We start from the raw sequence: 19,581 nt of genomic DNA on the forward strand, positions 1-19,581 counted from the left end.
GAACCCACCCTGACCCCACCCTGCTCTGGCCCCGCCCCAGACCAACCCCAATCCCACCCTGATCTTCTTAATAACTTGATAAACAACTCTACTTCAACATAATTTTTAAACCATGAAGTTCATTTATACAAAGGACAAGTCAATGATTTTCACTAAATGTTTTAAAAACTTATTGATTTATACTTAAATAAACCTTTTATTTTAGAATAGTTTTAGATGTATGGAAAAACTGCGATGATAATACAAGGAGTTCCAATATTCCCCCTCACCCTGTTTCCCCTAATGATAAGATCTTTGTATTACTCTGGCACATTTGTCACAACTACTGAGCCAATACTGATACATTAATATTAACCTAAGTCCATTCTTTCTTTATTTTTTTTCAATCTTTTAAGTTTAAGGTGCATAGCATAGTGACTTGGAGAAGGAAATGGCAACCCACTCCAGTATTCTTGCCTGGAGAATCCCAGGGACAGAGGAGCCTGGTGGGCTGCTGTCTATGGGGTCTCACAGAGTCAGACATGACTGAAGTGACTTAGCAGCAGCAGCGGCATAGGTACAAAATTTAAGAAATAGGAAAAAAAAATGTGTTTCCCAGTGATGACAAGTCAGGAATTACTCTAACAAGTTTCCTGTATAATATAGAGCAGTGTTAATTATATTCATCATGTTGTGTATTACATTCCTAGTATTTATCTTATAACTGGAAGTTTGCTTCTTTGACTATAGCTATAATTCCTACCTCCCCATTCTTGGCTTCTCGTAACCACAAATTTGACATCTCTTTTTCTGTGAATTTGCTTGTTTTTGAAGTATAATTGACCTACAATGCTGTTAGTTGCTGGTACACAACATAGTGATTGGATATTTCTACACATTTCAAAATAATAGGTATAGTTATGATATGTCACCATATTCCCCACAGTGTACATTGCTTACCCATTTCATACTCATTTATTGGCAATTGGAACTTCAAAAAAATACGTTTATTTATTTATTCTTTTTGGCTGTGCTGGGTCTTTGTTTCTCCACAAGGGATTGTCTAGTTGTGGAGAGCAGGGGGTACTCTTTGTTGGGGTGGGCAGGCTTCTCATTGTGGTGGCTTCTCTTGTGGAGCACATTTTCTAGGGCGTAGAAGCTTCAGTAATTGAGGCGCACTGTCTTAGTTACCCCATAGCATGTGTTATCTTCCTAGACCAGGGAGCGAACACACGTCTGCTGCATTGGCAGGCAGATTCTTAATCACTGGCCACCACGGAACTCTGGGAACTGGAACTTTGTACCTCTTAATCTCCCTCAGCTTTTGCTTTCTTCCTCCCATCCCTCTCCCTTCTGGTAAGCACGTGTTTGTGTCTATAACTCTGTTTATGTTTTGTTATGTTTGTTCATTTATCTTTTAGATTCCACAAGAAGTGTAATCATACAGTACTTGTCTTTGTCTGACTTATATCACTTAGCATAATAGTTTCTTGGCTTCCCAGGTGACACTAGTGGTGAAGAACCCACCTGCCAATGCAGGAGACACAAAAGAAGCAAGTTCTAACTTTGGGTAGTGACGATCCCCTGGAGGAGGGCATGGCAATTTACCCCCAGCTGCCCCAGCCCAGTGTTCTTGCCTTGAGAATCCCATGGACAGAGGAGGCTGGTATGCTTTGGCACTCAGCTTTCTTTATAGTCCAACTCTCACATCCATACATGACTACTGGAAAAAGCATAGCTTTGACTAGATGGACCTTTGTTGACAAAGCAATGTATCTGCTTTTGAATGTGCTGTCTAGACTGGTCATAGCTTTTCTTCCAAGGAGCAAGTGTCTTTTAATTTCATGGCTGCAGTCACCATCTGCAGTGATTTTGGAGCCCCAAATAAATAAAATCTCTCACTGTTTCCATTGTTTCCCCATCTATTTGCCATGAAGCAATGGGACTGGATGCCATGACTTTAGTTTTCTGAATGTTGAGTTTTAGCCAGCTCTTTCACTCTCCTCTTTCACTTTCATCAAGAGGCTCTTTAGTTCTTCACTTTCTGCCATAAGGGTGGTGTCATCTGCATATCTGAGGTTATTGATATTTCCCTTGGCAATCTTGATTCCGGCTTGTGCTTCATCCAGCCCGGCATTTCGCATGATGTACACTGCATATAAGTTAAATAAGCAATATATGTGGACGGACCCTCATCATTCTGAATCATTGCATTGTTCCTACCAGGTGGGTCAAAGAATTCCCATCAAGGTTGGGGATTCTCAGCAGAAATCATGTGTATGGATAGAGGAGTGTGTGCACCTTAGGCTAGTGGGCACTCCTTCAGCATTTGTGTGGTCCTAGCATTTGGGCCCCTGGAAGGGTGGGTCTGGTGGACAGATGGCATGCAGAGGAGAACGTTTAGAGGTGTGTTGTTGGTGTAGCAGGCAGCAGTCAAAAGTCATGGTGCTTCCTGGATAAGAGGTCAGATAACCAAGTGCTCTCTCAGGAAAAAGCCCTGAGAGTCGGTTGGACAGCTCCAGGTTTTGCTGGCTATTCTATGGCACAGCTGATGGGCAAGGACAACTCCACATTGGGTCCAGGTGGTGAAAGTCTACACAGTCTTGTGTTCCCGAACCCAACTGCCCCAGGAGACGTGGGGGCTATTGAGTATCAATCTGGTCAGCTGTATCGCTAGGTCTCAACAAACCAGTGTATGTGTGCTCAGTCATGTCTGACTCTTTGAGACCTCATGGACTGCAGCCTGCCAGGCTCCTCTGTCCACGGGATTTCCCAGGCAAGAATACTGGAGTGCATTTCCATTTCCTCCTTCAGGGGATCTTCCTCACCCAGGGACCGAACTCAGGGATCCAGGGATCAATCTGCACGGCAGGTGGATTTTTTCTGGTAAGGTACCAGGAAAGGCCCTCAACTAGCCTAGCTCCATGGAAACCTAACTTCTCAGGACCTCTGGGGATCAGTGAACTGACAAGGACGAAGGTGGGTGTTTTGCAGAAAGTTTTCACTTTCGTCTCAGGTTCAAAGAATTTGTTAACAAAATAAGCCACTTGTTATACACGAAGAAACAATAACAAAATTTATTAGAGAATTATCTAGCTTTCTTTCAATATACTAATGTTACAAGAAAAGAGAAATAGAAACAGCAGAGGATATATCACCAAACTGGATTTTGACCAACATCCAGAATTAAACAGTACTGGGAAGTCCCTTGACATAGCACATCTGGAGTCCCCGTTAGGAAAAGTTCCCAGGCAATGCATCTGCTCCGAGTGAGACTTCAAATATTGCACTTTGGGATTCCAGTTTATAATCCCAGGATGCAAACTGATACCGTCATCAATCTGTGAGCAATTGCAGCTAAATTTCATGTTAATGCTATTTGTTTGTCATGTAAAACTTGGAATATTGTTAGGCCTGGGGCTTGGTTGACCTGTGTCCCTCGGGGGCTCAACAACTTCAAGACTTGTCTCCTATCTTGTCTATGGTTCTGCAATGCTTGCACTCACAATAGACCATCAGGGCACTCACAGTCAGGGCAGTGTCCAGGCAAGTTAGAAGCAAGGTCAGAGGCCTGATCTGCTTTGTCTCTGAAGCCTGAACAAGACTATTTATTTAATTTCCCTAGTAGTGAGGAGGCTTTGTCCCTGAGAGAGAGCATTGAGGACTAAGAATTGGGGAGCCTGGGGAGTCCCACTCTGAGGAAATATGGCTCTGATGTTCCCAAATCCTTTAGACATGTTCTTTGTTCTTTTGTGAAGGCTTAGGATTCTTCTAGCAGAGGGAAGCTCATCTCAGTTTCATGTTTCTTTGATAGGATGAAATGACCCCTCCCCCCTTTTTTTAACTATTCAACAGGAAGCTGCCACACCATCAGATGGAGCCATGTGATCAGTGTGGACACCAGCTGACCCAACAGCTACCTTCTGCCTCCCCTGGATTCACCCAAGAATTTCTGAACCATCTTAACGGTGAGTCTTCTGGCCTTTTCTCCCTCACTGTGAATCCTCCTGCTAACAAAACATGCTGTGAAAATTAAGAAAAGCAAACCTTCATAATTGGAGCCTGGAAGGTCTACAGAGGGAGCTCTCAGGCCCTGTCATTCATCCTTAATTACTGCAACAGGAAGAAGGCATTTACAGATCCCAATAGGAAGAAATATACCTTGTATTCGCAAACAAGTGCAGCCACATTACCACTCAAGGAGGAGGGAGGGAAGACTTCCCTTTTGGCCAGCAACAAACCCAGCTAATAGAAAATTCTGCAGTTTAGCAAATGAGAAGCCATTGTCACCTGAATGCTTCCTTTCCTCCACTGAAGTTACACTTGTTCCCGTGCTGATGACTTACCTCCTTGTCCTGCCCTCCTTACCTGAGAAGCCCTCCATGATGTGTAACTCCTTGAAGTATCTCCCTGTCTTCTGAATGAAATGCTGCCTGGTTTCATGAATCATTTACTAGAGTCAATTTATTTTAAATTTGAAGTAAATCTTCAAATTTACTTAGTCAACTTTTGTTTTTTAATGTACTGGTGGCAGCGGTGGGATCTCAAGGGAATTTCTGATGACATTTGGAGACAAGGAGAAACAACTGTGGTGCCCACACATCCTCTGAGTTCACTGTCTTTCTTGCCATTCGTGGAGGTTGTTAGTAAGCTCCTCTTGGTTTGGGTTCCATTCTCTTTGTATTTGTGCCCCTAATCTAGTTGGCTTTCTTTTCAGGGTAGATAGGCTCGGCTGGCAGATCATTCTGCCTGAGGCCAAACCTGTAGCTTATTAAATCAAATTTCCAGTGCACAGTAACATTTCTTGGTGGTTGCCAATCTATTTTTGAGTGGTAAACCCTAGCCCCTAATTTTGTTTGCTAGATTCCAAGTTGGGAACTGCTGACGATGCAGTCTCTATTTCCCCGTGTGTTTGGAATCTGTATCAGCCCAGATTCTGTGCTCAGAACTGTCGGTGGCAGCTATAGTTCCCCATTTTGATGGAGTCATTTTGTAGTCCCGTTTCTAGAGATTTGCTGGTTCTATCCTTTTACCTGATACAAGGTTCTCCGAGAATTGGTGGTTGTGCAGCCAGGACTCATTTTGGCCAGGTCATAGTAGCATCTCTCATGTAGTGCTGATACATTATGGCGCAGGTTTGTTTGTCTTGTTTTTGGGTGACAAACGCTAGCTAAGGAAATGGGAGCCTTACTCCACTGAGCATGCCACCTTTTGGCACACCTGCTTATTTTATATTTTATATGTAAGAACTGTAGACCTCGAGGCTATAGATATTTAGAAAGATGGCAAAATTTTACTAATACTGATCTAGAATGATAGTAGTCATTGTGGGGAGTGTTCCAGTTAGACAAGATTGTTCATTTAAGGAAAACCCTAGAGAGCATAGAATCCCAAATTGGACAAGGTAAATGAGATGCCTACTTTAATTGATATGTTAAAGCTTATAGAAGGTTTCAAGATTCCAAAATAGCTTCATTTAAGGACTCAGTACAAAAAGCTAATGAATGCATTGAAACATATGCATTATCATATGTAAAATAGTTAGCTAGTGAGAAGTTGCTATATAACACAGGGAGTTCAACCTGGTGCTCTTTGTCAACCTAGAGAAGTGGGATGAGTTGGGGAGGGAGGGAGGTTCAAGAAGGGGTGGAGATATATATATACACACACTCATGGCTGGTTCACATTGTAAAACTGTAGAAACCAACACAAGATTGGAAAGCATTTATTCTCCAATTAAAAATAAGTTTATAAAAAATTAAAGAGACAAAATGTACCTAAAACAAAAGACTATAAAGATTTAAATCCTACTGCCCACCCTACCCTGTCTTTTTTCACCTGAGTATGGGAACCCACTTGAGTGTTCTTGCCTGGAGAATCCCAGGGACGGTGGAGCCTGGTGGGCTACTGTCTAATGGGGTAGCACAGAGTTGGATATGACTGAGGCGACTTAGCAGCAGCAGCAGCAGCAGCATTCATGTTTTACTAATTCTCTGTCTGAACTACTTTTCTAATCTAAAGGGTGTGTTTAATAATTATCGTTTAAAATAACTGTACCTGAGGTTGCAGGTGAGCCCCCTCAGGTGTTCGTTACTCCTTGGTCAAAACTGAACTGAGAGCTCTAGTCAAAGAATCCTTTAAACCTAAGAAGGAGCCCCCAAAATTCTTTGAAGAGCTAAGAGTCATTGTCAGGGCCTTGACCCCAAACTGCTAGATCTTTCTCAGCTTGTACACATGTTGGCAGGACCAGGGGAGGCCCCCAAAAGGATGGAGCAAGCAAAACAGCAAAATCCTAGGATAATATTCAGGGGTTGGGAAGAATTCCCTGGAGGAGGGCTTGGCAACCCACTCCAGGATTCGTGCCTGAAGAATCCCAAGAGACAGAGGAGAACCGTACTAAAAAGGTGGTGAGCTGCAGTTCATGGGGGCAAAGAGCTGAACACGACTGAGCGACCTAAGCACAGCACAGCAACCTTAAAAGGCTTGCAAAATAACAACTGACTTTTACAAGCCGTTTCTCAAATCTTCCCTGCTCACCATGATCAATGATCGACCTGTTATTCGAGCATACAAACAAAAGAGGGAAGAATCTGTGGCCGTTCGTCAGCTAGTTTGGAAGCTCTCTTTTTACAGCATTTGGGGTTCCGTGTAATAAAAAGGACACTCAGCCAACTTTAGCTGCCCTCTTTGTAAACATATTATCTTCTGAGATTGCTGTTGTTCAGTCACTAAATTCTGTCTAATTCTTTGCGACTTCATGGACTGCAGCACGCCAGGCCTGCCTGTCCTTCACTGTCTCCCTGAGTTTGCTCAAACTCATGTCCATTGAGTCAGTGATGCCATCCAACCATCTCATCCTCTGTTGCCCACGTCTCCTCTTTCCCCCAATCTTTCCTAGCATCAAGGTCTTTTCCAATGAGTTGGCTCTTCAAATTAGGTGGCCAAAGTATTGGAGCTTCAGCACCAATCCTTCCAATGAATATTCAGGGTTGATTTCTTTTAGGATTGACTGGTTTGATCTCCTTGCAGTCCAGGGGACTCTCAAGAGTCTTCTCCAGCACCTCAGTTTAAAACATTAATTCTTTGGCATTCAACCTTCTTTATGGTCCAACTCTCACATCTGCAGAAGACTACTGGAAGAAGTATAGCTTTGACTATAAGGACCTTTGTCAGCAAAATGATGTCTCTGCTTTGTAATACACTCTCTAGATTTGTCATAACTTTTCTTCCAAGGAGCAAGCATCTTTTAATTTCATGGCTTCAGTCACCATTCGCATTGATCTTGGAGCCCAAGAAATGAAATCCGAACCGTATTCACTTTTCCCCCATCTATTTGCCATGAAGTGATAGGACCAGATGACATGATCTTTGTTTTTGAATGTTGAGTTTTAAGCTAGCTTTTCCACTCTCCTCTTTCACTTTCATTAAGAGGAGCTTTAGTTCCTCTTCACTTTCTGCCATTAAAGTGGTGTCGTTTGCATATCTGAGGTTATTGATATTTTCCGAGCAATCTTGATTCCAGCTTTGAGTCATCCAGCCTAACATTTTGTCTGATGTACTTTGCATATAAGTTAAATAAGCAAGGTGACAATATACAGCCTTGACGTACACCTTGCCCAATTTGGAACCAGTCTGTTGTTTCATGTCCAGTTCTAACTCTTGCTTCTTATCTTACATACAGGTTTCTCAGGAGGCAAGTAAGGTGGTCTGGTATTCCCATCTCTTTATGAATTTTCCTCAGTTTGTTGTGATCCACACAGTCAAAGGCTTTAGTGTAGTCAATGAAGCAAAAGTAGATGTTTTTCTGAAATTCTCTTGCTTTTTCGATGATCCAACGGATGTTGGCCATGTGATCTCTGGTTCTTCTGCTTTCTCTAAATCCAGCTTGTACATCTGGAAGTTCTCAGTTCATGGACTGCTGAAGCCTAGCTTGCAGGATTTTGAGCATATTTTGCTGGCATGTGAAATGAGTGCAATTGTACAGTAATTTGAAAAATCTTTGGCATTGCCTTTCTTTGGGATTGGAATGAAGACTGACTTTTTCCAGTCCTGTGGCCACTAGTGCATTTTCCAAATTTGCTGGCATACTGAGTGCAACACTTTAACCGAATCATCTTTTAGGGTTTTAAATCATTCAGCTGAAAATCCATCACCTCCACCTGCTTTATTCATAGTAATTCATCCTGAGGCCCAATTGACTTCACACTCCAGGATGTCTGAATCTAGGTGAGTGACCACACCATCGTGGTTTTCTGGGTCACTGAGAGCTTTTGTGTATAGTTCCCTTCTGTTCATGGGGCTTCTCAAGGCAAGAATACTGGAGTGGGTTGCCACAACTTCCTCCAGGGGATCTTCCCAACCCAGGGATGGAACCCACATCTCTTATGTCTCCTGCATTGGCAGGCAGGTTCTTTACCACTAATGCCACCTGATCGAAATAAATAGGCCATATGAGCCCTCATATCAACCCTGCTTCTCTTTGAGGAAAGATGGTCATCATGCAGATAATTTGACTTAATGATTAATGCATGACAGCTATCATTAAGTCGATTTTAACAAAGCAGGGAAACTAGTTGGATATGAGCAATGAGAAGTATGTCTGTGATATCAAAAGTCCCCCTTTGGAAAGGGCTGGATATACAATGTGGGATTTTGATGATTGCTGTACACTTGGTGTATGTTAATGCGCACTGATTATTTATGTAAACTTTTTTCGATTCAGATGTGAAGTCCATTCTGGCCATTTTATTAGACCATGTGTATATATCAAGCATAGATTAAATTATATCTTTTGTAAGATTCCACAGTATTTGAGGCAGTGTATCCTTTTTTAGCCCTATAATGAACATAAAATGGAGCCTTTTGAATTTTGGAAATTGTACATTTTAAAAGAGTTATTTAAACACTGGATCTTCTTAAATAGTTAATCAGTTTAAGCTATGTTACTTAGATATTAAGATTATATCATATGTTGGAAATATGCATAATATCATTTAAGGGCATTACCGCATTTTGAGAAAAAGTAAGTATTTTTTGCAGGGGACCAATAAGGAATAATGCCAGATATACGATTCATTTGCAAAGCCTACACATAATTTAAGGCTGTTTCATTTGAACATAAAACCCAGGCCTGTCACAAGCTGTTATGTACAAAATGCTGTGTTAGTTGCACAGCCCCCTGAGAGGTGAGTGAAACTCCACACACCTTGCTGATGGTTTATTTTATTCCTAGAGCCCATTTGCTGCCATCCTTTACCTTGTTTCCAAAGGAAAGAAAGCTGAATCATGAGTTCAGATGATGAAACGAAAAGAATAAGAAAAGAAAAAAGTATGATATTGGCACCCTCTGACAGGAAGATGAATAAATGGGACAAATAAGACGCTTTCACTGGAGGTTGGTAGCATTTAACTCATGTTTGGAATTTGTGATTCTCGAAGCCATGGGACAGAGCTCAAGCTAATGAAGATCTGTGGAGGAAAGACTTTTGCAGGTCTTCACGTGGAACACTGTGACTCTTCTGTTCAGAGGCAATGGTTACAAAGGACAGAAGGCATGAGCATTTCCCCAAGCAGAGAACACCATTTAGGGTAATGGTGACAATGTCTGGATGTCTTCTGGGAGCAGGGGTCAGGGCTGGGCACCATCACTGGTCCTTCTCCTGTGCTGCCAGTTTGGTATCTGACATCAGACCCACCATGAAGGACCTGTCAGTGGGTGGATACTCAGATCCTAAAGAACACCTGTGAGGTGTGTGCTTGGGAGGTCTCACAGAGAGGTCTCTGTGGCATGCTCTGAGCGGTTCTGGGTGAGATTTCTCCGAGTGCGTGTGTGGGAGGTCTCTGTGTGGAGACTCTTAGTGAGGGGACCTCCATTGCTGACTGTTCTGCCCCCTTACAGCAAGAGAAGGGCACAGGGATTTTCCCTTTGTAGTTTCTTGCTGTTCTGTTGGTGTCTCTCTGTGTCGCTTTTCCTCACAGGTGTCTTCAGGGTGAGCTCCCCCTACCCTCAGCACTCACCTCTGGATGCCTCTGAGAGGACCAGGCAGCACCCAGGCTCAGAGTTTCTGCTTGGTGCCTCCCTTTCCTCCGAGTTCTGGAGGCCACTCTGTGCCCTGGGTCCCAGCTGCTCCCTTAGACCCTGTCTGAGCCCGCAATGCTGTGCCCACCCTGAGGGATGGGGCCCAGAGGCAAGACCTGGCTCCAGGTAGACCCCTCAGCACAAGCAGACCTGTGCACGGTGCAATGCAGACCTGGACCTGGTCCCGTGTGTGAGGGTCCTAACAGGGCTGGGGGCAGGGCCATTGGAGCTGTCACCTGGATCAGAGGCCCCTCCTGGAGCTGGTCTCTCCACTGCTGTAGTGACTATGACAGAGCCCTGAATAGTTCTAGAGAACTGCTCTTGTCTCTGTTGAGAGCCTCCAGGTGGCCTCCCTCTGTCTGGGCTCAGGGAACTAGAGCAGAGCGGAGACTCTGGAGTGAGGCAACCATGAGCCACCAGGCCCCTAACTTCTTTCCTCTGGTCCTGTAGACGGTGGTGGGACACCAATGCTCCTTGGTAAATGCACCGTCTATGGGTGCCTCTGCCACAAACATCCTTCCCCTGCATCCCATCCTAGGGGCACAGCGTCCCCCCCTCAGACCATGAGGTGCCTACAAACACAGTCACGACCATGCTCATTCACTGGGGGAGGTGGGCGCTGTGAGCAGGGCTGTCCTCTCCTCAAGGGCAGGGTGGGACCAGCCCTCAGAGGCCTCCATGCGCCACACTGCACACTCTCAGAGCTGGGAGTGTGTGGTCCTCATTCTTGCTGCTGCTTCAGAGCACGAGAAAGGCAGAGGGAGGGTGACAAACCTGGCCTATCTTGTTCCAGCTACATCTGGGAGAGAAAGGGCATTCCAGGGCAGCGTCGTCTATCCCACTGTGACATGGGGATGAGGTTTGTCCCACCTCTGGCCTCGCCTCCTCATTCTGACATGTGAGTTTGTCCCTGACACTTCCTGAGCCTGAGGGAAATTTCAGCTTCTGAGCACACATCCCCTACCAGCTGCACAATGTCCAGGTGGAGAGAGAGTAGGTTAGAACTGAGCAAGATCCTGAGAAGGGGGAGGTCTTTAGGTTTAGTTCACTGTGTCATGTTCTAAATGCTGTTGCTTGTTTCTGTCATGCGGGTATTAGGGAAACTGAAGGTGCAGTTAGGGAATTGGGGTGAAGGTGAGTACCCATGCTGGGGTCAACCTCCCTCCATGGCCCCATCCCATCTGGAAGTCAAAGCAGGCACTGGAAGAGTGGACCCTGATCCCTTCCATCCCCCTCAGGCACAGACAGGCTACTGCCCCTGCTCATGAGAAAAAACCATTTATTTTCTGAAAGAAAATTTCTGGTAGGAAGAAGCCTTTAGCACACAGAAGATGTGCTAACATGACAGAAAAATGTATTTATCTGCATGGTATGCATTTTTTTCTTGTAGAAGAGTTTTCCTCTCTAGAATGCTGTGAAAAATATGTTCCACTTCGCCAGAAGAGGTATATTTCTGAAGGAGACCATGGCTTAGACAGCGGAGGGAATGGCCTGGGACCCTTGTCACTCTTGATCCATGTTGGCAGGCTCTTCCTGGAGGGGAACCTGACTCCCTGGGTGAGAAGGCCCACTTGCTGTTCCTGGGACTTGTCCACTTACTCTTATTTGGAGAGCTATGGCCCATCGGGTTAGCTTGGTGATAACGGGGTGTATCTCTCCGCATTCTCCTTTGTTCTTGGTAGGAGAGAATTCTATGGTGGCAGTAATGTAGACCTAATGGGCCCTGTAATTCTGCTTTGTACCAATTTAACTCCGAGGCATGAGGTCCATAGTGAAGCACCATCTTCTCTTTTAGGATCTGTCCAACAGCTGTCATGAGACTCTGAGCCTCAATAGTACTGCTGTCCATGGTCAATTTGCTTTTGATTGATTCTGGGCTCTGGACAGTAGCTGTTTCAGGCTTGCCTTTTTGCAAGGGCTCTTCTGGTTCTTTGTATTTATTGGGGAAAATCCACTGCAGAAAGAGCTTAATCCTTTTTTTGAAGTGGCTTTCTGAGGGAACCTGTCCCTTCTTTAGGATTAAATGTCGAAACTTGCTTCTTAGGGATTCTGTTGATATTTTTGTCTGGCCAGGATGGCTCATCTCTTGGGCTTGGTAAGCCCTCTGTCCTGCCAGTCCTTTTTTAATCTGTCTTAATTTGGGCCATGTATATTTCTCTCTCCCATCTTTGGGGACAGACTTCTTGCCCTGCCTCTTATATTTGAGCTGTCGCCTTATGCCCACCTTCTGCCCCTGGCTGCTCCCTTCACTTGATGTAGAATCATAGAATTTTTGGGAATTGGATGTGTCTCCATGGGATAAGACCTGAGAATAAGACAGAGATTCCTGAGAAACCAAGATGTTTGCAGCAAGAAACATATTCGAGTAACAGTCTTTGAGGAGCATATCAGTGGCACAGTCTTGAAGAAGTACACCAGTTTCACAGTCTTGAAGGAGCACACTGGTGACTCGGCCTTGAGCCTGATGCTGCTGGTCAGTGAACCCTTGGAACTCAAGCTTATGAAACTGTGTCTCAAAGAGTAGATCTTCTGTATTTGAGGCAACAGATTTTGTATCCAGTGAGGTGCTTTTATTGGACCCTGGAGACCGTGATCTCCTGAAATCCATACTAATGTGTAGGGATTTGACCTGCTGACTAGGTTCCCTGGTGCCTTTCCCAGCAGAGTCTCCCTCCACAACCTCTTGGGCCCTGGAAGATGTGGAACATTCATCAAGGTCCACAACTATCACATTAGAGCAAGATTCTGGGGAGGCCTGCCCCCCAGTTTCCTTCTGTGGCTCATTCCAGGCCATTGCTGGACTTGGACTTGTCTCCAGGCTGCCTTGCTCAGTCTCCCCAACAGACTCACTGTGCCACATTCTGCCCACAGACTTGTATGTGGGGGCCTGAGAAGATGGCTTGTCTTCCTGTCCAGTCAGAGGGACATCTGAGGGCTTATGGGTGTCATCAGGTGTGGGTCCTCCCAGATCCCCCCGGGTTTCTTCAGTCGCCTCTGAGGGGACAGGGAGGGGACTCTCCAGTGGGGCAAGTGCCTCTATTGTTATCAGTTTCTCTCCTTCATGGGGCTGGGGAGGTTTTTCCAAGCCCTTGGTTAATAGGGCTGTTGAACGGTCCGCAAACTCACAGGTGTCCTTCAATGTGAGCCCTCGAGCCTTTTTCAACTTCAAGCAAAATATGAACTGGAGGACCTTGAAGAGTAGGCTCCACCTGTGCCTCACCCGAAACCTTGTTATAGGTGCTTCCAGCTCCTGCTCAGTATACGGACTGAGGACAAGAGACTCATGGGAGGTGATCATGGACGCTTTCCCATCCTGAGAGGACTGTGGATTTTCTGTCTTCATGGGACTATTTGTCTCTCCCAGAATGTCTAAAACAAGGGTGTCAGCACGCCTCGAATGATAGACATTCACAGGGATTTCACTTTCATGGATTTGCTCTGCCTTCCTCTCTATAAGGACTCTTGAGACTTCTGGATGCTTCTTGTCTGGGCTCAACTCTCTTTCTGACTCAGGTTTTGCTCTTGGATCCTCCACTGGAGGGTTCGCTGAGAACATGTGCAGATCTTTTAGGATCCTCCCCATATTCTGCCCCACATCATGGCACAAGTGTGTCCCTGGTAGGATTTGTGCTGGGAACTTGGACCTCATCTTCTGTGCATCCTGGCTGCTTTGGCCTAGGCCTGCAGAGGATCCTAAGGGCCCCTTCCTGCCCTGTGCCTGACAAGGGTTTGGGTATTGATCCTGAGGCTGCATCAGTTTCTGAGACACTTGGATTCTGCAGGGAAGGCCCTCCTGTTGTGGCACGAATCTTGCGGAAATGTGGTGCTCCAGTTTCTCCCGAACCTCAGGGCTGATCAAATACTCAGGAAGGGTGGAGACAGCACTGTGGGTCTGGGAAGACACTTGGATTCTGCAGGGAAGGCCCTCCTGTTGTGGCACGAATCTTGCGGAAATGTGGTGCTCCAGTTTCTCCCGAACCTCAGGGCTGATCAAATACTCAGGAAGGGTGGAGACAGCACTGTGGGTCTGGGACGACCTGTAGGTCTGGGAAGACCTGGTCTCCTGGGGGAGGTTGGGAGTGACCTGGCTAAAGACTTGCTGACAATTTTTAACCAAAGAGGGTAGAGTTATCCCTCTTTCTAGTTGTTTTTTCCAAAAGTGATATTCGAGGTTTTCAATTGTTTTTGAACTGAAAGATGGTGCCTTACTTTGGACTGTAGGGCAAGATGTTTCAAAGGAGCCAATCTGGTATTGAGAAGATGATGACTGGACTAGGAGAGAGGGTAATAGATGGACAGTGGTTTCTAACTGAGCCTGAGGTTGTGGATGATATCGGAGTATGATTGGAGTCAAGGATTGGGGTTGGGCCTGGATCTCCACGTGAGCCCGAGGAGGTGGTTGAAACTGGGCCATGGTTGGAGATGAGGGTTGTTGGTGGTCCTGGACCTCCATGGAAATCTCAGATGGTGGTGGACATTGAGGCATAGTTGCCCGACCTCTGTCCCTCCAGGGTAGGGGTCGGGCCTGGGTCTCCATGTGAGCTCGAACAGGTGGTTGAAACTGGGGCATGTTTGGGGTCCAGCGTAGGTGTTGGACCTGGGTCTCCATGTGAGCTTGACGTTGTGGTGGTTGATACTGAAGCATGGATGGAGTCCAGAGTAGGGGTGGAACCTGGGTCTCCCTATGGGCCCAAAATGGTGCTTGAAAGTGAGGCCTGGTTTGAGCCAAGAGTTGGGATTGGACTTGGGTCTCCATGTGAGTTCGAGGTGGTGGTTGAAACTGGGGCATGGTTGGAGTTGAGGGTTGTTGGTTATCCTGGATCTCCATGGAAACCTCAGATGGTGGTGGGCATTGAGGCATGGTTGCAGTCCACGGTAGGGGTCGGGCCTGGGTCTCCATGTGAACCCAAACAGGTGGTTGAAACTGGGGCATATTTGGAGTCCAAGGTAGGGGTTGGTTCTGAGTCTCCATGTGAGCTCGAGATTGTGGTGGTTGACACTGGGACCTGGATGGAGTCTGGAGTAGGGTTGGAACCTGGGTCTCCATGTGAGTCCGCAGTGGTGGTTGAAAATCAGGCCTGATTTGAGCCAAGAGTTGAGATCGGAACAGGGTCTCCATGTGAGCTCGAGGCGGTGGTTGACGTTGGGGCATGGTTGGAGTCCAGGGTTGAGGGCGGGCATGGGTCTCCATGTGAGTCCGAGGTGGTGGCTGAAAGTGAGGGATGGTTGGAGCCAAGAATTGGGGTCGGGCCTGTGTCTCCATGTGAGCTTGAGTTGCTGGTTGAGAGTGAGGCATGAATGAAGCCAAGATTTTGGAGCTGGACTGGGTCTCCATGGAAACTTCAAAGGATGGTTGACATTGGGGCATGTTTGGAGTCAAGGCTAGGGGTCGGGCCTGTGTCTCCATGCGAGCCCGAGGTGGTGTTTGAAGGTTAGGCATGGTTGAAGCCAAGATTTTGGAGCTTGGCTGGGTCTCCACGGAAACTTCAGATGATGCTTGACATTGGGGCATGGTTGGAGTCAAAGGTAGGGGTTGGGCCTGCATCTCCATGTGACCCAGAGGTGATGGCTGCAACTGGGGCATGGTTGGAGTCAAGGATTGAGGTTGAGCCTGGGCTACAGGGTGGGTCAAGTGCTTGGCCAATGACAGTGGTGAAGTTACTTTAGGGAGAATTTGGAATGGTTTGGCTTTAGAGCGTTGATTAAATAAGACAGGGCATAACTCTAGAGCTGACCCAGGTACTGTGACAGCAGCTACGAGAGACTCACTGTGCAGAAAGGGGAGACCCCAGAAGAGCTGGCTGCTTGTCTTCAGTAGATGGTCCCCCAAAGAGTCAGGATATCGGGGCTTCTCGGCACCAAAGAGCTGTTCAAGTTTGCCTTTTATGCGCCAGAAGTGTTGGTGACCCAAGCTGTCCTGTTTGTGACTTAGTGATTCGGTCCTCTTCCCCAAAGAATTCAGGTGGTAGCCTGTCTCCTCCTCCTTTTCTTTCTCCTTCGAAAACTTCAGTACCACTCTCTTGGTGATTAGTATCTCCAGCAGCTCCTTGACATCAGGGTTGACAAAAGCGAGGCTACCAGCCTCTACCTGCCTGTTTCTGGGATTTCCCCAGAATGAGGCCTCTGGTGGGTAGAGGGGAAGTCTTTCTTTCTGAGACTCTAAGTGTGTCAAGGTGGAGAAGCTCCAGGCTTTGTCTGCTTCCTGCCACCAGGCCAGGGCTGATCCAGGACTGTTTGAATGGACAAGCCCAGAGTTGGCTGGTCTCCAAGGGGAGTGTGGAGATGACCTGTGTTGGATGGTGCCCAGTGTGAGTGCCGTGGAGTCACCCTGAGTGGGACTCATCATGGAGCCTGATGGTGGTGGGGCAGAGCAGGGTGCTAGAGGTAGAGAGCAGGCTCTCGCATGAGGGGGGCTTGGTGGGGAAGGGGAAGCAGCCAGTGGCCAGGGTGAGAGGCTGTCCAGGGGAAATAAAGGCTCTGGTGTTGGAGAGGCACTCAGGGATGACTCTGAGTAAGTGGAAACTGAGCCTGGAGAAATGGTAGAAGCCCAAGGTAGAGGCTGCTTGGTCAGAGGAGCTGGGAAAGTGGTGGGAGCTGCCTCTTCCCTGCATGGTTGGTGGGCTCCAGCAGGCACTGCTTTGCAAATCTCACCAGGTGAATCTTGACATGAGACCTGATGAAAGCTGCCCTTGCCAGGGAACCTCCCCAGATGTCTGTAGGAGACATGAAGAACAAGCTTCAGCCAGGAGCCAGGAGGACCAGACAGGCCAGGCAGGGGTGGACATCTGCACCCCATAGCCCTGCAAGGCCCCAGTGCTGACTTCACAGTACTCCTGCTGCTCCTCACCCCAGGATGTTAGCCATACCCCGGCCCCGGGACTCCTCCTCCCAGCTCAGCCCCAGGCTGCCAGTATCCCTGGGTTCACACCATAGGCTCTAGGAGGAAGAATCACCTAGAAAGAAAGGGTAGATTCTCTACCTTTGCAGAAGTGAAGTCAGGTCCCACACCTCTTCCAGTGCGTCCAAGAAATCTCTGCAAGCTGGAAATCAGCAGACTGGGTCATGGTGGTGAAGATAGGAGCCTAGGGGTCTTATAGGAACTTGAGTGCACTCTCTTTATGGGGACACCATTGGCATAGTGGAGCCCAAGCACCAGTGTCCAACACCACATGATCCCTGAGTGTGATGGTGAAGCTCGTGAAATGGTTTATCACTTAAAACTTTTTCCATATCCTTTACTCCTTGCTGCCCTCACAACCTACCTGTAGGCGAAATGTGCAGGCATCACTTTGCAGTTGAATGTGAGCCAAGTTAAACCATGTGTCCTACGTTTCCTGGAAGGCTCACTTCCCAGTCCAGGTGCTATTAGTCCAATGCACCCCACATTCCCTTTTGGTACAGAGTCTTTTCCAGGCCCCTCATAGCTTCACTCTACACATGGAATCTGGGAAGTATCTGGATTCTGCTGTCTTCCCAGAATCCTCCCTGTGGGTTCTGTTTCTCAAGGGAGGAGTCCTGCTACTGGCCCCCCTCAGAATCCGTTCAACTGAGCCCCATGGCCAAAGAGATAGAGACTAGCACTTTAGGCCCTCATAGCTGGATGTCAGGACTCACCTTTCAAAGCTTTATTTCTCTTGCTGATCCTGTCTCTTCGCCTTCGTTCCATTCGAAGCTGAGAGAGAGAGAAAATGAGGACTTAAGACCCAAATCTCAGTCTCCTCTCTCTAGACAAGCATCAGCCACTAGTGTCCATACATAATATGACTATCTACATTTCAGTGACAGAGCTCTGTGATTTTTCTTTCCTTTCACTCATTCTTAAAGTGGATAAAATATTTTCTGTTTTCCTTCTTTGAAGAACAAAGGATGATTTTCAATGTGAGATGTACTCTGTACTTCTTTCGTCACTGTTCCTCTGCTCAAGAAACACACAGATTCTCAGATTGTGGGTGAATCTGAGCTCCATCAGGTAGATTTCTGCTTCCTGATACCAGCCCTGTCCCCCAGCCCCTATTCTGAGGCTCTCAGGCTCTCAGCACTGCCAGCAGTTCAGTCCTGAGACACTGTTCATAGCTGCTGAACTAGGGCTCAGAGTCCTGCCCTTTGCCTGAGGTTGTACTAAATATCCAGTCCTAAGCCTTTGTCGCTTTGTTTGGACATGCCCTGGAGCCCCTACCACACCTGGACAACTGATCTGAGATCTTTGGGTAGAAATCCTAGTGTTCACTCTATCTTCTGCCCAGCGTGGTTTGTCCCTAGAGGCATAATGTTCTATTTTTCGTTGAAAATAGACGTCCTGTTCTTTCCCACCTTAAGAATCTCTGGTTGATTTAGAAAAGTAGAAATAATAATAAAAAAGATTCTATATGCTTGTGAGTCTGGATCAAGGGTTCCTTACCTTCCTGATGTTTCCATGTTTCCTAGGGGGAGGAAAGAATGGGTTATTCTTGAGGTAGGGAAGGATCAGGAAAAAAAGCCCCAGTCCACACAGAAAGGCGAGGATGGTATCGATCGCCCAGAAAGGGGAGCTGGAGTTCAACCAGCTATCAAAAATGCTTTTCAGAGAAAAGAGAGGATTCTCCTTCATCTGAATCATACTGTTACCCTCAGGCAACTGAGCACAGGGTGTGCACTTGGGGACTAAAGTACTATGCTCACATCATAGAGATGTGGTCTGGTCACAAAGGGCCTTTGGGGTGAAAGGGAGTAGCAGAGGAGGAGGATAGACTATAGCCCCTCCCTAAGCATCTGGCCCCACAGCTGCATTCATCTCCCTTCCTCTGAGCCTTCCCCTCCTACCTTCTCATCCTGTTAGAGACATTAGTCAAGTGTTGCTTCTTTCCACCTAGAGCTCAGAGAATTCCTCATGCCTTTGATATCATTGCTTGAGTCCCATCAATACTTTAAAAAATCTGGAGTTCTCCCTGTTCAGTTCAGTTCAGTCGCTCAGTCGTTTCCGACTCTTTGTGACCCCATGAATCGCAGCACGCCCGGCCTCCCTGTCCATCACCAACTCCCCGAGTTTACCCAAACCCATGTCCATCGAGTCGGTGATGCCATCCAACCATCTCATCCTCTGTCGTCCCCTTCTCCTCCTGCCCCCAATCCTTCCCAGCATCAGGGTCTTTTCCAGTGAGTCAACTCTTTGCATGAGGTGGCCAAAGTATTGGAGTTTCAGCTTCAACATCAGTCCTTCCAATGAACACCCAGGACTGATCTCCTTTAGGATGGACTGGTTGGATCTTTTTGCAGTCCAAGGGACTCTCAAGAGTCTTCTCCAACACCACACTTCAAAGGCATCAATTCTTAGGCTCTCAGCTTTCTTCACCGTCCAACTCTCACATCCATACATGACCACTGGAAAAACCGTAGCCTTGACTAGACGGACCTTTGTTGGCAAAGTAATGTCTCTGCTTTTAAATATGCTATCTAGGTTGGCCATAACCTTCCTTCCAAGGAGTAAGTGTCTTTTAATTTCACGGCTGCAATCTCCATCAGCAGTGATTTTGCAGCCCAAAAAAATA

The 19,581-nt window shown here is 46.7% G+C and overlaps 1 protein-coding gene across 1 annotated transcript; it reads right to left on the reverse strand.

Annotated features, from left to right (window-relative positions):
* Window positions 1-11,318: 11,318 nt before the first annotated feature.
* On the reverse strand, window positions 11,319-18,832 carry LOC145514543 (spermatogenesis-associated protein 31A6-like). Its single transcript, XM_081512542.1, has 4 exons — window positions 18,456-18,832; window positions 17,672-17,729; window positions 17,037-17,097; window positions 11,319-16,770 (listed from the first exon to the last, which is right to left on the reverse strand). Exons 1-4 carry the CDS (start codon window positions 18,651-18,653, stop codon window positions 11,394-11,396), a joined length of 5,694 nt encoding a protein of 1,897 aa, XP_081368668.1. The 5' UTR covers window positions 18,654-18,832; the 3' UTR covers window positions 11,319-11,393.
* Between the last annotated feature and the right edge of the window lie 749 nt (window positions 18,833-19,581).

The sequence above is a fragment of the Giraffa tippelskirchi genome, chromosome 1, assembly GCF_054371585.1.
Source record: "Giraffa tippelskirchi isolate mGirTip1 chromosome 1, T2T-mGirTip1v1.2.pri, whole genome shotgun sequence".
In the NCBI taxonomy this organism is placed as follows: Eukaryota; Metazoa; Chordata; class Mammalia; order Artiodactyla; family Giraffidae; genus Giraffa; species Giraffa tippelskirchi.

Bases quoted from the DNA above. Each gene is read 5' to 3' on its own strand.
- LOC145514543 (XM_081512542.1), bottom strand. From the start codon at position 18,653: ATGATTCAGATGAAGGAGAATCCTCTCTTTTCTCTGAAAAGCATTTTT. The intron at 17,730-18,455 runs GTAAGGAACCCT...TCTCTCTCTCAG, and splicing joins AACATGGAAACATCAGGAAG to CTTCGAATGGAACGAAGGCG. The intron at 16,771-17,036 runs GTAGAGAATCTA...TGTCTCCTACAG, and splicing joins CTGACTTCACTTCTGCAAAG to ACATCTGGGGAGGTTCCCTG.